The following is a 16,976-nucleotide window of genomic DNA, read 5'->3' as shown; positions in this document are numbered from 1 at the left end:
ACTGTTGAAACACCTGCACCATTAACTTGTTTGTCAGTAGTCTACCTCGATTTAAAAACTGACCATACGCAGAACAAGCTCTTGCATATCGAATCAGTTGAGAGATATAAACACCATATGCAGGTGATAATGAAATATTGCTACATAAGTATGGGAAGTTGACGATGGAGAAGCTGAAATCATCCCGTTTATCATTCATCAATATTAAGAAGTCAATATATCGAATTGTATTTCTTCCTCAGGCGTATGTTTTCAATCGTCTGGCGAAATCAATGATCTGACATTCTTTTTGACCGTATTTTTATAATTCAATATGGCTACGTAAGCAGGTGGAATTTACTGAGTCAGTTTGAATGGGTTTCAATGAATATTCAAAATTAGTATAATAGTAAAACACTATCGTTCTAATAACAGCATGTCACTTCCGTGATCAAGCGTGCAGATTTCGTGCTTCTCATAGATTGCAATGAAACGGGTTTAACTTTTGTTCTCAGTTTTATCGTTGAAAAATCTCTTTCTTCATAACTAACATTTATGATGCAGTCTGTCCTCCCTAACTTATATCTCTTTTTCTTTTCTTTTGTTTGTAGTTATAGTGTATACATCTCTTGTATTTTTTATTTAATGTTTTATTTTATTCATGATTCATTAAGACGACTTATCATTATCATTTATTATAAATTTTATTGTACCTCATGTACCACTGGTTGATGGTGTGAGTGAAATAAATGAACTTGTTTTCGTTGACCAATCCCATTGAAAGAATAGGATAGTGTGGTCATCCGTACTCACTTTTATTTAAACCATACGGCCAATCAGTGAGAAAAATTTGCATGCTCGAACAAGCGAAGTGGCACGCTCTTATTGGAACGATAATATGTAAGGGAGTAATCCCAAGGCGGTATTAAGGTATAAATACAAGAGGCCAATGGGCCACATCGCTCAACTGAGTCACCTTGGCCCATATCTAAAGATTTTCCATATATATTTGCATGTACAAACTTTGGTCCCTTGGGAAGAAGATTTGTAAAGATTTTCTCTGTACATGTATATAAGTATGTGAAATTTTGATCCCCTATTGTGGTCCCATCCTACCCTCGGGGGCCATCATTTTAAGAAACTTGAATCTGCGCTATGTCAGGAAGCTTTCGTGTAAATTTGTACTTTCCTAGTCCAGTGGTTCTTGAGAAGAAGATTTTTAAAGATTTTCCCTTTTCATTCCCATGTAAAACATTGATGTCAGGAAGCTTTCATGTTAATTTCAGCTCCACTGACCCAGTGGTTCTTGAGAAGATTTTTAAATGACCCCACCCTATTTTGCATGTTCATGCCCCCCCCCCCCTTCAAAGAAGAGGGGCATATTGCTTTTCACTGTCGGTCGGTCAGTTGGTCGGTAGACCACATGTTGTCCGCTCAATATCTTTAGAACCGTTCACTTGATTGTCATGATATTTTATATGTGGGTTAGTTATGAGTAGGAGAAGACCCCATTTGTTTTTTTCAGGTCAACAGGTGAAGGGTCAAGGGTCAATCTACTCTAGATTTAGGAAGATTATATCCGCTCAATATCTTGAGAACCCTTTGCTTGACAGACATTAAACTTGATACATTTGTACATCCCAACGAGAAGATGAAATCTATTGATTTTGAGGTCACATAGTCAAAGGTCAAGGGTCAAACTGGACATAGGAATATACTGACTACTCAATGTCTAGAGAACCCTTTGCTTGACATACATCAAACTTGGTACACTGGTACATCATCAGGAGAAGATGACCCGTCTTGATTTTGAGGTCACATAGTTAAAGGTCAAGGGTCAAACTGGACATAGGAATATATTGTCCGCTCAATATCTTGAGAACCCTTTGCTTGCCAGACATAAAATGTGGTACACTGGTACATCTTCAGGAAAAGATGACCCCTATTGATATTTTGGTCGTATGATCAAAGGTCAAGTGTCAAACTGGACATAGGAATATACTGTCCGCTCAATATCTTGAGAACCCTTTGTTTGACAAACATGAAACTTAGTACACTGGTACATCTTCAGGAGAAAATGACCCCTATTGATTTTTTGGTTAGATGGTCAAACTGGACATAGGAATATACTGTCCGCTAAATATCTTGAGAACCCTTTGTTTGACAGACCTCAATCTTGGTACACTGGTACATTTTCAGGAGAAGATGACCCCTATTGATTTTAAGGTCACATGGTCAAAGGTCAAACTAGACAGGAATATATTCTCCGCCCAATATCTTGAGAACCCTTAGCTTGACAGACACAAAAGTTGGTACACTTGTACATGTTTAGGAGAAAATAACCCCTATTGATTTTGAGGTCACATAGTCAAAGGTCAAGGGTTAAACTTGACATAGTAAAACATTGTCCCCTATATTTTAAGAATTATTTGCTTGATTGACACTAAACTTGGTACATTGGTACAGTATAAGGAGTAAATGAACCCTATTAATTTTAGGTCACATGGTCAATCCACTCCTGACATAGGAAGATATTTTCTGCTCAATATTTTGAATTGATGATACTACTATCAATTAAATGATGCATGTGTATAACCCTTTTCAATTTTGCACCATGGGGGCATAAATATTTGAAAAAACATCTCTTGTTGTGATTATTTCCCCTTTGAAGGGGGCACGGCCCTTCATTTGAACAAATTTGAAAGCACTTTACCTAAGAATGCTTTATGCCAAGTTTGGTTGAAATTGGCCCAATGGTTCTGGAGAAGAAGACGGAATTGTGAAAAGTTTACAACGACAACGACCATACCGACGACGACAGACAATGGATAAATTTTGATCTGAAAAGCTCACTTAAGCCTTCGGCCCAGGTAACCTAACAAACAAGAGGTCCAACGGCCACATCGCTCACCTGAGTCACTTGGCTCATATTTAATGATTTTCCCTATATATTTGTATGCAAAACTTTGATACCCCCTTGCGACCCCATCCTCCCCTGGGGGCCATGATTTTAACAAACTGAAATCTGAAATATGTCAGAAAGTTTTCATGTAAATATCAGCTTTTCTGGCTCAGTGGTTCTTGAGAAGAAGATTTTTAAAGATTTTTCCTATATATTTGCATGTAAAACTTTGATCCCATATTGTGGCCCCATCCAACCCCTGGGGGCTATGATTTTAACAAACTTGAATCTGCACTATATAAGGAAGCTTTCATATAAATCTCAGCTTTTCTAGCCCAGTGGTTCTTGAGAAGAAGATTTTTTAATGACCCTACTCTATTTTTACCTTTTCTTGATTATCTCCCCTTGGAAGGTGGTCTGGTCCTTTATTTTAACAATTTAGAATTCCCTTTACCTAAGGATGCTTTGTGCCAACTTTGGTTGAAATTGGCCCAGTGGTTTTCGAGAAGTCAAAAATGTTAAAAGTTTACAGACGGACAGACAGACGAACGGACGGACGCCGGACTACGGGTGATGAGAAAAGCTCACTTGAGCTTTCAGCTCAGGTGAGCTAAAAAAACCAAATTATAGCACTTGAATCTTGTCGCAAAATTTTCGCTGTGTTCAGTAGTTCTCTTTCTCCTTCCCAGAGATAGCTAGTACATTATATGTAACCTCGTTCATACTCGTTTCCGAGATTCAAGGTGTGTGGCAAGAAGCTAAATTAAAGTTTTGGAATGTATTATGGGGTGGAGTTTATTTTCTTTGATGCTAAGTAGACATTTATTCCTCATATTCATATTTTGCAATTAATCTTGTTTCTTTTTATGAATATAAAGGTCTTTTTATGTCAAGTTAAAATGTCAGTTTTATTGAGAAATGAAATACATTACACAACATTGGTTTACTGCTGACAAAATATTTACGAAATGCATTCCGTTTTATACCGAAATGTCGAAGGAATCGTTAACTTAGATGAAGAGGATTCATTACAAAATTCCCCATCTTCTTTTGTGTGAAATCTTCATAATAAATCAAATACTATTTTGGGGGCTGGAATCGGTGCAGACAAAGTACCATCTGGTCCTAATCTCCCGTCGTTAAAAAGTGTCTGGTTTTGCCCTATTTCCCAGTTATCGTATTTCAAATTATGTTTTCTGTCATATCATTTTGTCGCGTTTTGAATCTTTTTAATAGCACGATAATGGTGTTTAAACCAGGGCCAAAGTATCTAAAATAGGCCAAATGCTCCTAAAGTGGCGAGCAGCTCGTTTATTTGGAACATTTCTTTTCTCTCATAACCCAGAATATACATATTCCAATTCCGAGTTAAATTGACTGCATCAATGTTGGGATGCATAATTTCTATATCCAAAATATTCCAGAGTGCTTGTTTTTTCCAGAGATCGTATTCTATGCAGGGCTTTATAGACTCGGGATTTCATAGTGTATATCCGTGCATGCTACCACGGCGTGACAGTTGTAAATTGACAGTAATAGCAGCGTTTATCATCTCACGAACATTCTTTTTACCTAGGTAAACAGCTCACAGCAAAACTTAAACTGATAAGGGAAGGTCTCTCTAGATATATATTCTTTGTTGTGTTCCTGTGATGTAGAGATTACGCTGGTGTGATCAAGTTGACAAGGCATGCAAAGTTGAATAATAAATGTCCTTTAAGACAGTGAGGAACAAAGATGTCTTGTGTATTGTTTTTATAAAATGAACACAAAACCATTCTCATTTTAGTATATTTTATACAATGATAAATATATACACTTTGTTACTTCACAAAATGTACACTCAACTTTGGTTGGTTAGATAAAACAATCAAAAACAATCGGTGATACACTCCAAGAAATTGGCAACATATATCATGGTAAACTGAAGAGACCGGTCAATTTGGCGATATGTAGAGCACTGTTTCAGCAGCAAACCTTTTTATTTTAACATTCCATGTTACTTTCAAAACCAACATTCCTAACTAATAATCCGTCAAACACCACAACCAACGATAATGGACACTGATTGGATGCAACAGCACCAGTACAGCATGTAATTAGGTCGAGTCATTGCATGCGTGATCGCAGTGATTTACAAATTATGATAATTACAATGTCTTCTACGAAATATTTTACAAACATACGTACAATAATACAAAATACACAACCGTTGTTTTTGCGACAGATGACAATGATGTGCAATTGTTACGTAATACTCAATAGTTGTGAGATGTTTTTAATGTACACATCATTTAATGTCACGTGATACGCAAGGTGGCACATGAGACATTAACCGGAGTATATATAGCACCTAATGTCCAAGTCTCACTATCAATGATCTAAAGCAAAACGCTTTATCTTCTCGATAAGCAAGACTGGGTGTTAACGATCCAGTGGTCGTGGTCACGTCACTTCCGGAAATCGAAAGAGAACATTTGTAACGAGATATTGGTCCCGCGCTCTAATGGTAGATGTTACTGGTTTGGCAGGTCTATGCCATGCTGTTGGTTAGATGGCTACCACCGAGAGGTTCTTTTTCACTGTTCAGTAAAGGTTCGTCGTCGATGTTATTGGAATGTGGTTTGTGCTTATCCTTAAAGATTTTCCAAAGTTCTTGCAACAAATCTGTTACCACCAGATTTGTTGAGTTTTTAGATATCACATACATAAGGAAAATACCGTCATTTCTGAGGTATTCTCTTGAGAATTTGACACACAACTTCTTGTCGAAACCAGAGTTAAATGCATTGTTTGTTTTCAAGTACTTTTTGACATATTGCACCTTGTTGTTTTGGTAGAACTGATAAAAAATCCACTTGACCAGGTTCACAGCTGTCAGAAAAGCAATCAAGAAAAACCAAAACCACAAGAAAATAAAGATCTTTTCGTTGAAGAGATTGACCGGAAGCACGCACTGCACGGTCCAACGCTGAAGGTTTTGCAGTTGTCGGATCTGGAAGTCGCAAAGGGTCACTCGAGGAAATCTTGGGGACTCCATCATCGGCTCGTTGTCAATCAAGCTCTGAATTACCTCAAAACCGTACATGTTGTATTTTGTGGCCATGAAGGCGTTAAGAAGGAAAAATTGGCCGATAACATTAGCCATGTATAGAATCTTAATGGTAATGAAAAGTCCCACTAGGTAAGTCCCACCTCGACGGTCGCACATAAAGAAGCAAAACGTCTGTGCTTTTTTCTTGGCGCGGATAAAGATGTTGTTTTTGTATTCTTGGTAAGCTCCTAACCACTTATCGACGTACTGAGCAAGATTCTTGATCGCCTCGGCTCTGTCTTCAGGAGACCCCAATTGGGTGTCTTCCGACATAGCCACAATCTTATCCAGATTCACACCAGAAGCGCCATGAGTGAATCGCCAGAAAAGGTTGGGTATTTTGAATAAAAGCGCCTGAAAAAGTAGAATAATTGGCACCCATTGGTAGTAGGTGATTTCCGCTTCCTGTCGCTGTCTGATATCTATCGGAATGGTTTCTTCCATAGGAATGTAGTAGGTATTAGAAATCCAGCAGATATATGTAGTGTAGGCTTCGTAGGCGTCTGTGAACTCGGCAGGGCACCAGCATTGAATTGGTTCCCCCACGAATTGACCCGTGCTAACGACGACTGCGAAAATGATGAGGAGGAGGACGGTATATCGATGATTAAGGCGGTCGATCCAGTCATCGTTGTTGTTTCCCCGGAGTTTGGAGATAGAAGGGACGGCTCCTAGAATACCTTCAACCCTAAAAAATATACCACACAGGGCTACAGATATCACTCGATTACATTTGTCTACACAGTATATGTTGTATCGACTTTGTACTAAATCCGCTGTCTTTCAGAGTTATAAAGAGTAGTCAGCTAAAGAAATTTGACTGAAGAAATCAAATTATTTTATTCTTTTTGTCAGTGCTTCAGAGCTATTTAAATTAAAACAGATTTCCACATAATGAAATGACATTTTCTATAGATTTATATTGGTTTTTTTTTTAAAATACATATACCTATGTATTTTATGCTTAATTCATTTGGGTTTCAAAGAATTACACCACTTGTTAGCCGACGCCCAAGAATATAAAAGTTTTTATTTTACATTAAAATACCTTGCATATTGTTTCTAACTTGATACCGGTACTTAACAATCAAGATTTCCTGCACACAAACCACTAATCTCAAAATCAAACTATAATTCATGCATATTTACGTAAGGGTTGTTTGTTTGGTTTGTGGCGTTTTTTCTTGCACAAGAAACCCAGACCTTTCAAAATGTCTAGAGTCGACTTCCGTACGTACATTGTAGGTGTAGATATCATTATAGCTCCTTAACTTGTCGCTCCTTTTAAATTCATATTTTAAATATCATGATATGAAGGTTAACCAAAGATTCGAACATCTGTCGATTGAATGGTCTTTATCCTTCTTAACCGAGAATAAATGACTCCTATTTTAAATTTCTATTGATTGCTACTCGAATGCATATGGATTTCTAAAGAAGATTGGACATTTTCTAATATGTATGTCGCTGCACAGTTTTTTAGTTCAACATTAATACTAAATATAAATATAAACTTATGCAGTGACGATAATATTTTCTATTCTTACAAAAATATTATGACAAAACATAAAAACTATAGTAGTGACTTTCTGAAAATTAAAAGTTACACCTGCTGGTCTCACAAAATACGTATTTAAGATATCAATAGATCATCATTAAACGATCAAACATGTAAATGTTAATGAATGATCACATCATTATTAAAATTCAATTTTCACACAGCCCAGCAAACATAGTTTAGAACACACTCGCATGTAAGTTGCCAAAAAGGAGCGGATCTACCAATACTCACGCTGTGGGCGACACCAGAGGGAAAAAGCTATAGGACGGACAAAATTAAATTCAGAAAAAGATGAAGATTCAGCCAATAACCTAACATACAAAAGTTCTGTACAGTATTAATGTACACACGGGTTACACCGACACTCAGTAAAAAGCTGCAAGCTGGTAGTGAGCGGTTGGTTAGTCTGTTCACTTTTCTATATACTCACGCCGTTGGTTCTCCCCCAATATCGTATATCTTGTGTCTATGGAAACCGGCGGAAATAGTTTTAACAATTTTTGGTCATTTTACATCAAACTGATTATCGGGCTTCAAGTTTTCTAACCCCTCTACCCCCATCCCCGCCCTTTTTACTTTTGGTATTTTAGCAGGGGTGGGTAACGGTTAGTGCTTTAGCAACACCTTGCAATATTTTTACATTTCTGGGAGAAAGGTTCTTGTTACAATAAATTATCATGTTTTTACTTACATGGAAAACACGCCCTATATAATGCTGCTCTGGTAGGAAAATGAAATGATTAAAGAACTCTGGTGTATTGTGAAAGCATGACTATTTCGCAATATCTATTAAGCGCATGTTCCTCGTGGACAGGAAAATCCATTTAAACTAATATGTTCAGAAAGGCGTTACATATGATATATGTATGTCTGTAATAATAAGAGGCAAGTCTCTGAAATTAAAGTAACTATCTCTCTCTCTCTCTATATATACATATACTTACATCGTGGATGTAATAATTCTACACCTGACTGCCTAAACACAAGTTATTTACCGTGTGTTTAGTGGTGTGTATGTTGTATGCGTCACGATTTTTACAGTGCCCTAAATTCACGTAGTAAATCACCAAAAAGCAGAGGATATGCGACTCAAGATAATGTAGTTCGAATATTAAATGGTGCTCCATCAAATGTGTCTCTGATAAAAGTTTGCTATTCTTGCCCATAAAACTTACCTACACATGTATATATACCCTCACACAAGGAACACGAATAGGGGCATTCCGCTATCGTCTTGCAAAATGTGTTCATATTTGCAAATTTTTAAAGCTATAGTTACCTAGAAGGTTTTTATGATTAAATTTTCCTCCTTTATCTTTTTTATCCAAATGAGTTTAATCTCATAATAACAGCTGCTGGTACATGATAAATGCATATATTTCTGATCACCCACCACAAGGAACCAGATATACTTATATGTAAGTTATTATTACATAGTATATAATAACACATTTGCAGATAATAAAAATCAAAAATACATGTAACAATGATTATATAACATATTCAGATTCTCTACATTCTGACTGAATGAAATTTACCGATTTGTCATCAAACAAACCTATAAAGTTACAAGCCAACAACCTGAGTTCCCGCTAAATACCTACATGGTTTACAGTCAAGATATCCTGGTCTGTCCCGGGTTACAAACTCTCCTCCCGATAATAGATCGGTTCCTGAAGTGAAATTGTCCAGAAAAGAGTCCCCAAAAGTCCCTTCGATCACAAAACACTTAAAATGACGAAAAGCGAGAGGTAAAGTGTAAACATCCCACACCCACCACGCATTCACGCTTGGCGTGTCACACCGGAAAATAGTGCATTCAAGAAAAAATGTTTGCTGTCTAAACTATTTAAAAGTCTAGCAATATCCTCCTCATTCTAAACCCCAGAACTTTTATCTTCTAGTGATAAGCCAACAGCTAAGTTTTGTCGTCAGGAGTTATAGGTTTGTCTTTGCTTGTGAACGGGTTTTGTCAAAATTCTTGCGGGGGTGATTCACTTAATTACGTCATGAATAACTTGTCAAATATATTCTCCTATCAAGTATCAAATTCTCATCATAATATTCGTCACCCCTCGTTTGTTTTTCTTATCTCTTCTTTAGTTCTATTTCTTTTTTGGGGGGACAATGATATGATGGTTCGTTAACCCCTGTTACGTGTAGACAACAGACAAAGAAAATCCAATAATCGGGTGTCATTGCCTTGGTTTGTCAAATGGTCAATGACCAAAAATAGGTCTTATAACAGTGGTCACTTCGTCCGTCTATATGTCATAGATCCTTATGTCTCCGGGTTGTTCCGAGGACAATTAAGATCCTATTTCAAGCGCCAATCCTTCGGTGAACACTTCTCTGAAGTTGAAGTATTAAAAGACCTGTGTTCTGTTAGAACCACTTCACTGATTTGGGGAAGTTTTAGAGAGATCTATAAGTATTAGTACTCGAAAAAAAGCCTAGTGTTTCACAACTTCATATTCAGTACAGCTTTTACTGCAATCACACTTGAAATTGATAAGTATATGTCCCTCAGACGAATTTTCACTATCAGCAAATTCTGCAACAGGTCAAGAACACATCGACTACTTGAATGGTTACATAAATAGTCAGGAGAAAAAATCTCGACGAAAAAGTACTACGGATTGGGCTTTTAGTAAATGAGCATCGGCTTTCTTGATCTGTAAGGTGGCTTCTTTACATCATGACTGAACGCTATACCGTGCCTTTAGACAACTGGTCTAAGAGGGAACAGAACACAATGTTTAAATCCACAAGTATAACTGCAGAGACTGGAAATCCATGCAAACCGAAAATCAAGTATTTGTTATTCTTCGTCCCATTGGAGAAATAGATGTCACCAGCTTTTTAATAAGAAATGTTTGACCTATGCTGAGTGTGACGCGAAACCTCCGTCTTTAAGGTCAAATCTGGAATACTCGTGACTCTCATTTCCAATGATGAATATTTGTCGAAGGAACAATAACTTATACAATAGCTTACTATGTTAAACTTTTGACATGATGCCGAGATCTAGGTTCGAACCTGTGTTTTCCGGTTGCAAAGCGAACGTCCTAACCTGGGTTGCGTCCGAGGTCGTAGCGGCTAGCCTAGCTGCTAGGCTCAATATCTAAGTCTATTGAACGTACTCCGTGAATTGACGCCTGTTATCACTACATAGCGCTGCCTAGATGGTCTTTCAGTTTCATAGCACTACATAGCTGTCAGCTGGTACTAGAGTCTGCAACTCCACGTAAACTAATTCTCAAGTCTTAAATTCTATGCAAACTGATACGAAATTCAAGAAGTCCATGCAAATTCGTGAAGTTTGTGTAAATTGAAGCAAAATTCTGGAAGTCCATGTCAACTGATAACTTATATGTAAAGTTTAGAGGTCCATTCGAACGACATAAAAATGTTGTCATGATTTAATCGGAAATTGATATTTTAAAAATTCAAACAATAGTGAAAGTCAATTTCATTTACTAAGCCTGGTATTTTAGATGTGAACGTTCTGACAGAGGATTATGGTGGAAGTTTGCAGGTAGTGCTATAGAAATGGGGGATGTTGTTCATAATGGATCTGTATTGGATTTGGTAGTTTAACACATTGTAAAGCGCCCGACAACAATAGGTAAATACCCGCACAAGTTAGACTTATTCAGATTTTGACATTTCATATCAAATGTTATACCCTCTTCCACAGAATGAATAATACCAAGTCTTAAATATTCAGGCAACAGGAATATTATAATTAATTCTTCACTGGAGGTTAGGACGACTTCAAAACCACAATGCTATCAACATGGTTTCATGTGGATAGTGAGGAATTCGAATAACGGTTTTGGTTTTAACCTGTTGGTGTTGGGTCCCGGGCATTGTCTATTCGATGATTACACAACTCGCGTCAGCTCTGTAAACCTCGGTATCTTGTTCATATTGATTGTTTGTCCATGTTCCATGGTAACCGTGTTTGGACAATGGGGTGTTCAAATACCTTATGTCCAGTATCGGATGACCGACAGGTAATCGTGGATCATCCAAGACTATATTATTAAAATTTTATGAAGTGGACTCGATTGCGTAATATTGAATGACCGACGACTGAGAATGGCCAGTGCTATAACTATTAAACAAACTTTCCAGTGTCTTTCTTATCCTCTTTAATGGTTGGTGTCGTAACTTTGGTAATAACAGTTTAATTGTCCACTATAAACAACAGGATAACGACCGAACACAAAAGGACCCAAAACCTCTTGTAAATCATAAATTTGGTTACCATGGAGACGAAATAAGGGTAGAATAGGAAGTTGCTGTGACAAGTCTGTATTAACTGATCCTAAACATACAATTTGGACATGCAATGATTATATAAGGGGCCTTTGTTGTATTCATGACATCGTGGTTTAAATGTTCATACGAGGTTAAAACTTGTTGTGTACTAACTCTGTTGTGTCTGCCGACTTTTTGTCCCCCATGCAGACTTAAAAAGAAATCCAATATTATTTGATTGGAATTCAATCATTCAATGACTTTTCAAAGCAGTAAGTAGTTTCGTCTAAATTTTCAAGGTCTGAAAATACTATGCTTATTATCTTTTGTTTGTTTTGGTTTATGTGGGTCAACGAGCTACTCAAGGTGTCGTTTTCACACATGACAGACGTGGATGCAGAAACAAACACGGCGGTATTCAGAACACCAAACAAAGGGATAACAAAAGTTTGGATGCAGAGGAAATGCATTTAAATCAATTCTACGGATTCCATCTATTTAAGTCACGATCCAAGTTAATCGGTATTCGATATAAACTTTGATCTGTAGATAATATTAAGAAGGTAATCGCGGTGGTTCAGCAAGGGACACCATTAATTGGGTTTGTTTTAGGTTAACATGACAAGTCCATTTTTCGTGGGTAGATAGTTACGTGATATGGTTTGATCTGGCCTTTTGGTAATTCTTTAATAGTTATCTAACTGTCAGATCTATTAATTAGCTAAGATGTACCAAAAATCCCATTATGATTAAATGTTTAATTAGATTACTTATCACGTACGGGCGCATAGTGCTAAAGTTAGAAGATTAACGCATTGTGTTTTCAGATAAGAAATTATCAGTGCTATGAAACAAGATGAGATTATGAATCGATACACCACCAACGGCATGAAAAAATCTAAGAATATATACACGTAATCTTTATACCAAAGTATGATCGCTAATATTACGTTCTCCAAAACCGCGATTACTTCTGGGGATAAATATGAACCTCTTCAGGAAAAGAAACTAAATATAATTGATCAAAGAAACTTTTTTTTTCACCAAGCTGTTAAAAGTCAAACTTACATTTCTGTTCCGTCTTTCCGGTAACGTTAATCGGACTCTTGTCTAGAGAGAACCGGTCGGTTAGGGCAAATTTTGCCTCTATCTGGTTGTTTGTTTGGTGCCACAGAGCGGGAACTCTCGCATTATATCGCCGAAAGATGGACGCACTGGGTCAATTCCGAATCGTTATCTATACACCGTCACAGCAAGTGAAAATCCAATTTGAAAGCATTGTAATTTTAAAATAGTCATAAAGCCCATGTAATGAAGTAATTAATGTAAAAGAGGGACACTTCATGGAATCATATATAAAACAATTTCGAGACACCTGTATTCAACTGCTGTTGTCATGATTTGTAGTTTGTGTATTTTAAAACTAAAATAGAAGCGCGGATCCAGAGGAGCGGTTTCATATCAGTTTTAAAAATATCAATCTGGAAATTCTTATGCAGGTTTAGTTATAAAAAACCAATAGTAAACAAAAAAAAAACCTACTATAATAGGCTGCATGACCCTCCCCCTGCCCATTGGACAAATTACTGGTTGCTTTTCCACATATAAATCGTAACCTTTACAAATTAATAACCCGGCGTCGGAGGTTAGTATCCAATTTATCATGATAATTTTACCACCTATTTTGACCATTATTCTTCAACAAGTCACAAAGTAAATCGACGGTGTGTTTTTGAAATTGTGTATCAGTCCCGTTGATCAATGTCGTGTAAAATGTAAACTGCATGGGGTGAAAAGTTTACGCTCTTTGTTTTGTTCTTAAGATTTATCTATAACACGATAACTTAGAGGGGGGGGGGGGGGGGTGTCAATTTTTGGAGTCCTATCGCGCTATCCTTTCATCCACTTGTTAATCGCAACTTCTCGGATCTTTATGACAAGCTCGGGAAAGGTGCCTCGAATGTAAATACGTTCACCGGAAGTACGAAATTTGTACAAAATAAAAAATTCTAACCATTGTGTAGATCACTATTTGGTGATTATGAACATGTTTTTAGAATTACTAAATTAATATCGGGAGATCTCATGGTTTCTAGCAAATGTGTTTTATGAAAGACAATGCATATTTTTTTTTATCGTCGTATTTTGATTTGATATAAATATGTAGATTACCGTCATATTCGAGACTGTTGTTTTCCGCTTGCTGGAAAGGCTCGAGAATGTGCGATTGTCCACTTGTAAGTGGATTGTGCAATGGTATAGTGTCCGGATAGGGCCATTTGCAAAAGCGTGACTGCACGTTAGTCACAACACGCCGTCACGCCAACAAGCAACGCGCCTTCGCGCTCTCACGCCAACAAGCAACGCACCTTCGCGCAGACAAGCAACGCGCTTTCGCGCTCTTACGCCAACAAGCAACGCGCCTTCGCGTAGACAAGCAACGCGCCTTCGCGCTCTCACGACAACAAGCAACGCGCAGACAAGCAATGCACCATCAAACACGGCGCAAAGGCGTATTGCTTGTTGGCGTGACGGCGCGAAGGTGTGTTGCTTGTTGGCGTGAGAGCGCGAAGGCGTGTTGCTTGTCTGCGCGAAGGCGCGTTGCTTGTTGGCGTGAGAGCGCGAAGGCGCGTTGCTTGTTGATGTGACGGCGTGTTGTGACTAACGCGCAGTCACGCTTTTGCAAATGGCCCTATCCGGACACCATACAATGATGATGAGGTGATAGTGCGATGATGATGACGACACAATAGTTCGATGATGATGACGAAATAATTTGATGACACAATAAAGAATTTTGCATCGCATCATCGCTGTCGCACCATCGTGTAATCTTTATCGCACTATTGGCATCGCCTACTTTATACCGAGCGAAGCTCGGGCGGGCCGAAGGCCCGTCCGCGAAGCAAGGCTCTAAAGGTAACACGTATATAAAAGAAAAAAGTCAAAATCAGCAAAAGAAAAAGAGATAATCTCTATATACGTTCACCGAAATTTTCGTGATCCATATGGGCGCCGCCATTTATTTTTTCATTACCTGCTTCAACAGTTATTGGAGTTTTATTTTGAATGACAATAATAGAAGACTCTGACGTGCAATTCGTAATTTAAACACTCAGTTTGTTCAAAGTGAATAGTATAATTATCATTGTAACAGGTTTTAGCAAATAAATACATATAAAACCGTAATACGACTAAATAGAAGAACTAGTTCATGAGTTTCTTTGAATAAGAATATATACGATAAAATTACGGTTACTTTTATACGATTTTGAATTTATTGGTTAATTTTGTTTAGTTTTAACGGCCTTTTTCATTGCATACGGAATATATTATTGTTGTTTATAATTGTTTGCTTTGAAAAAGAGAAAAAAGTCGAGGCTAAATGTGACAATGCAGTTTACGTCGCCTTGCGTTTTATTTCCCGCGTTCAATGAATAGGCGGATCCTGTAAAACTGTTGTCCCCATCTAAAGCCCTTTAATATTGAGATGTTACTGGGTGTTTAGTGCAAGGAAAATTTCATTCAAAATATATATTTTTAAATGAATCATAATCTAACGTACTTAACGGAATTATGATTACCACTTGGGACACTCCAATGACCATTGTATGCTTCGCTCGGTCCAACGGTCTCACTGTATACATATTAGTAATATAGAGAAATAAGTCATGTTTAGGTAGCAAAAATTCAAAATTAGGGGAGGGGTGTGTACTTGAAAAAATAGCAAATTTAAAGTTTGCCAAGAATCTCCATGTAAATACAAATTTTCATGGTAGAGCATTCTGGGAGCTAAAAAGCTTAGTTTCGTATCAACTGGTCCCCATTTGAAACGACTAGGGATCAATGTACGGAGGCCTTCCAAAAGTATTCATTTCTAGAGACACATATACGCGCATTCTATTTCAACAAACTACTTTGTACAGTAGATGTAAAAATTTCATGAAAATCAATACGATCTTTGCGTTTTGAATTGCAATAGAAAAGCCCTTTCCGTAAATAACAAAAACTTATGTTTTATTGTTTATTGTTTTGTCTGTAATATACAGGATTTAAGTTCTAGTCACATGCATGCGAATTTAACATATTTAAAAAGCTTCCTGTCAGAAACCAAGTAACGTACACGTACGAATGGCAATAATAATGAATTTCTCCTTAATAAATATTTAAAAATATTAAGCATTCTTGAAAAATAAATAAATTTATCAACCCGTTATCTTACAAAGAAAGTGCAACGCAAGATAAACTTACACGTAATTTATGCATACAAATGATAGATTTTGATGGAGTTTATAAAAACAGCAAATCCACGCTATGCCGAAATGATACGTCTATGAAAACAAAATCTTCCCCTGTCAAAATAAACCCAACTTAAGTCTCAAACATCAATCAAATTTCTGTCACAGATGCGATGAAAAGAAGTAAATAAAAGTGGTCAAAATAAGTTGACCAAGGGCTTTCAGAACGTTAACAGGATTGGAAGATTCCGTTCTGTCACACCACCATGTATTAAAAGTATCTTAATTTTTCTTGTGTCCGCTTAAAACCAGCTGTTAGTAAAAGTAGGGAACGTTCAGAAAGGTTTGGTCATCACATCCATCAAACGGACCAACTCGCTCGAGGTTGTAAACATATGTCGGAAACAATTTGGTTACACACGTGTATATATATCAAACAACCATCGTCATTTGGTTACACACGTGTATATATATCAAACAACCATCGTAATTTGGTTACACACGTGTATATATATCAAACAACCATCGTAATTTGGTTACACACGTGTATATATATCAAACAACCATCGTCATTTTGTTCAAATACTTTACTTTGTTCAAATTTTCAACCAAGAAATGATAAACATCCAACTCCGGGGCCATAAGTCACTTTTGTTCTCAGTCTCACTTTTATACATGGAATGCACCTTAACGCGAGTCCGTCTCAATTATAAATACATGTATCTGAATCCAGTTGCATTTAAGTTAGTTTCTTAGAATCAACTTCCCATTAATACTTACATTTATAGCGCTAATTATAGGTTAATTATTAGTTAAATCTTAATATCTTTTGTATACCTGGGTCCTGATAATATTCATTAAAACATTTCACCGTTATTATAGAAAATTCACAACACCTACCCTTCTCCCATCCTTGTCCAACTCTCGTAATCCGGA

General features: G+C 37.1%; 1 protein-coding gene across 5 annotated transcripts; it reads right to left on the bottom strand.

Moving 5' to 3' along the window:
- Window positions 1–4,658: 4,658 nt before the first annotated feature.
- On the bottom strand, window positions 4,659–16,973 carry LOC125678357 (innexin unc-9-like). Of its 5 annotated transcripts, XM_048916780.2 has the most exons (3): window positions 16,941–16,973; window positions 7,768–7,794; window positions 4,659–6,663 (listed from the first exon to the last, which is right to left on the bottom strand). In XM_048916780.2, exons 1-3 carry the CDS (start codon window positions 16,949–16,951, stop codon window positions 5,415–5,417), a joined length of 1,287 nt encoding a protein of 428 aa, XP_048772737.1. In that variant the 5' UTR covers window positions 16,952–16,973; the 3' UTR covers window positions 4,659–5,414. The 5 variants fall into 5 exon arrangements, with proteins under 5 accessions (XP_048772737.1, XP_048772741.1, XP_048772739.1 ...); XM_048916784.2 differs by lacking the exons at window positions 7,768–7,794; window positions 16,941–16,973 and adding an exon at window positions 12,871–13,334; XM_048916782.2 differs by lacking the exons at window positions 7,768–7,794; window positions 16,941–16,973 and adding an exon at window positions 8,228–10,988.
- Between the last annotated feature and the right edge of the window lie 3 nt (window positions 16,974–16,976).

This window comes from Ostrea edulis, chromosome 2 (genome assembly GCF_947568905.1).
Source record: "Ostrea edulis chromosome 2, xbOstEdul1.1, whole genome shotgun sequence".
Taxonomy (NCBI): Eukaryota; Metazoa; Mollusca; class Bivalvia; order Ostreida; family Ostreidae; genus Ostrea; species Ostrea edulis.
Note: the sequence above shows the minus strand (reverse complement) of the source record. Positions and strands in the feature narration are given on the sequence as shown.

Excerpts from the sequence above, each read along its gene's own strand:
- LOC125678357 (XM_048916780.2), bottom strand. Across the intron at positions 6,664-7,767 it reads CCTCTGGTGTCGCCCACAGC|GGTTGAAGGTATTCTAGGAG; the intron begins GTGAGTATTGGT and ends TATATTTTTTAG.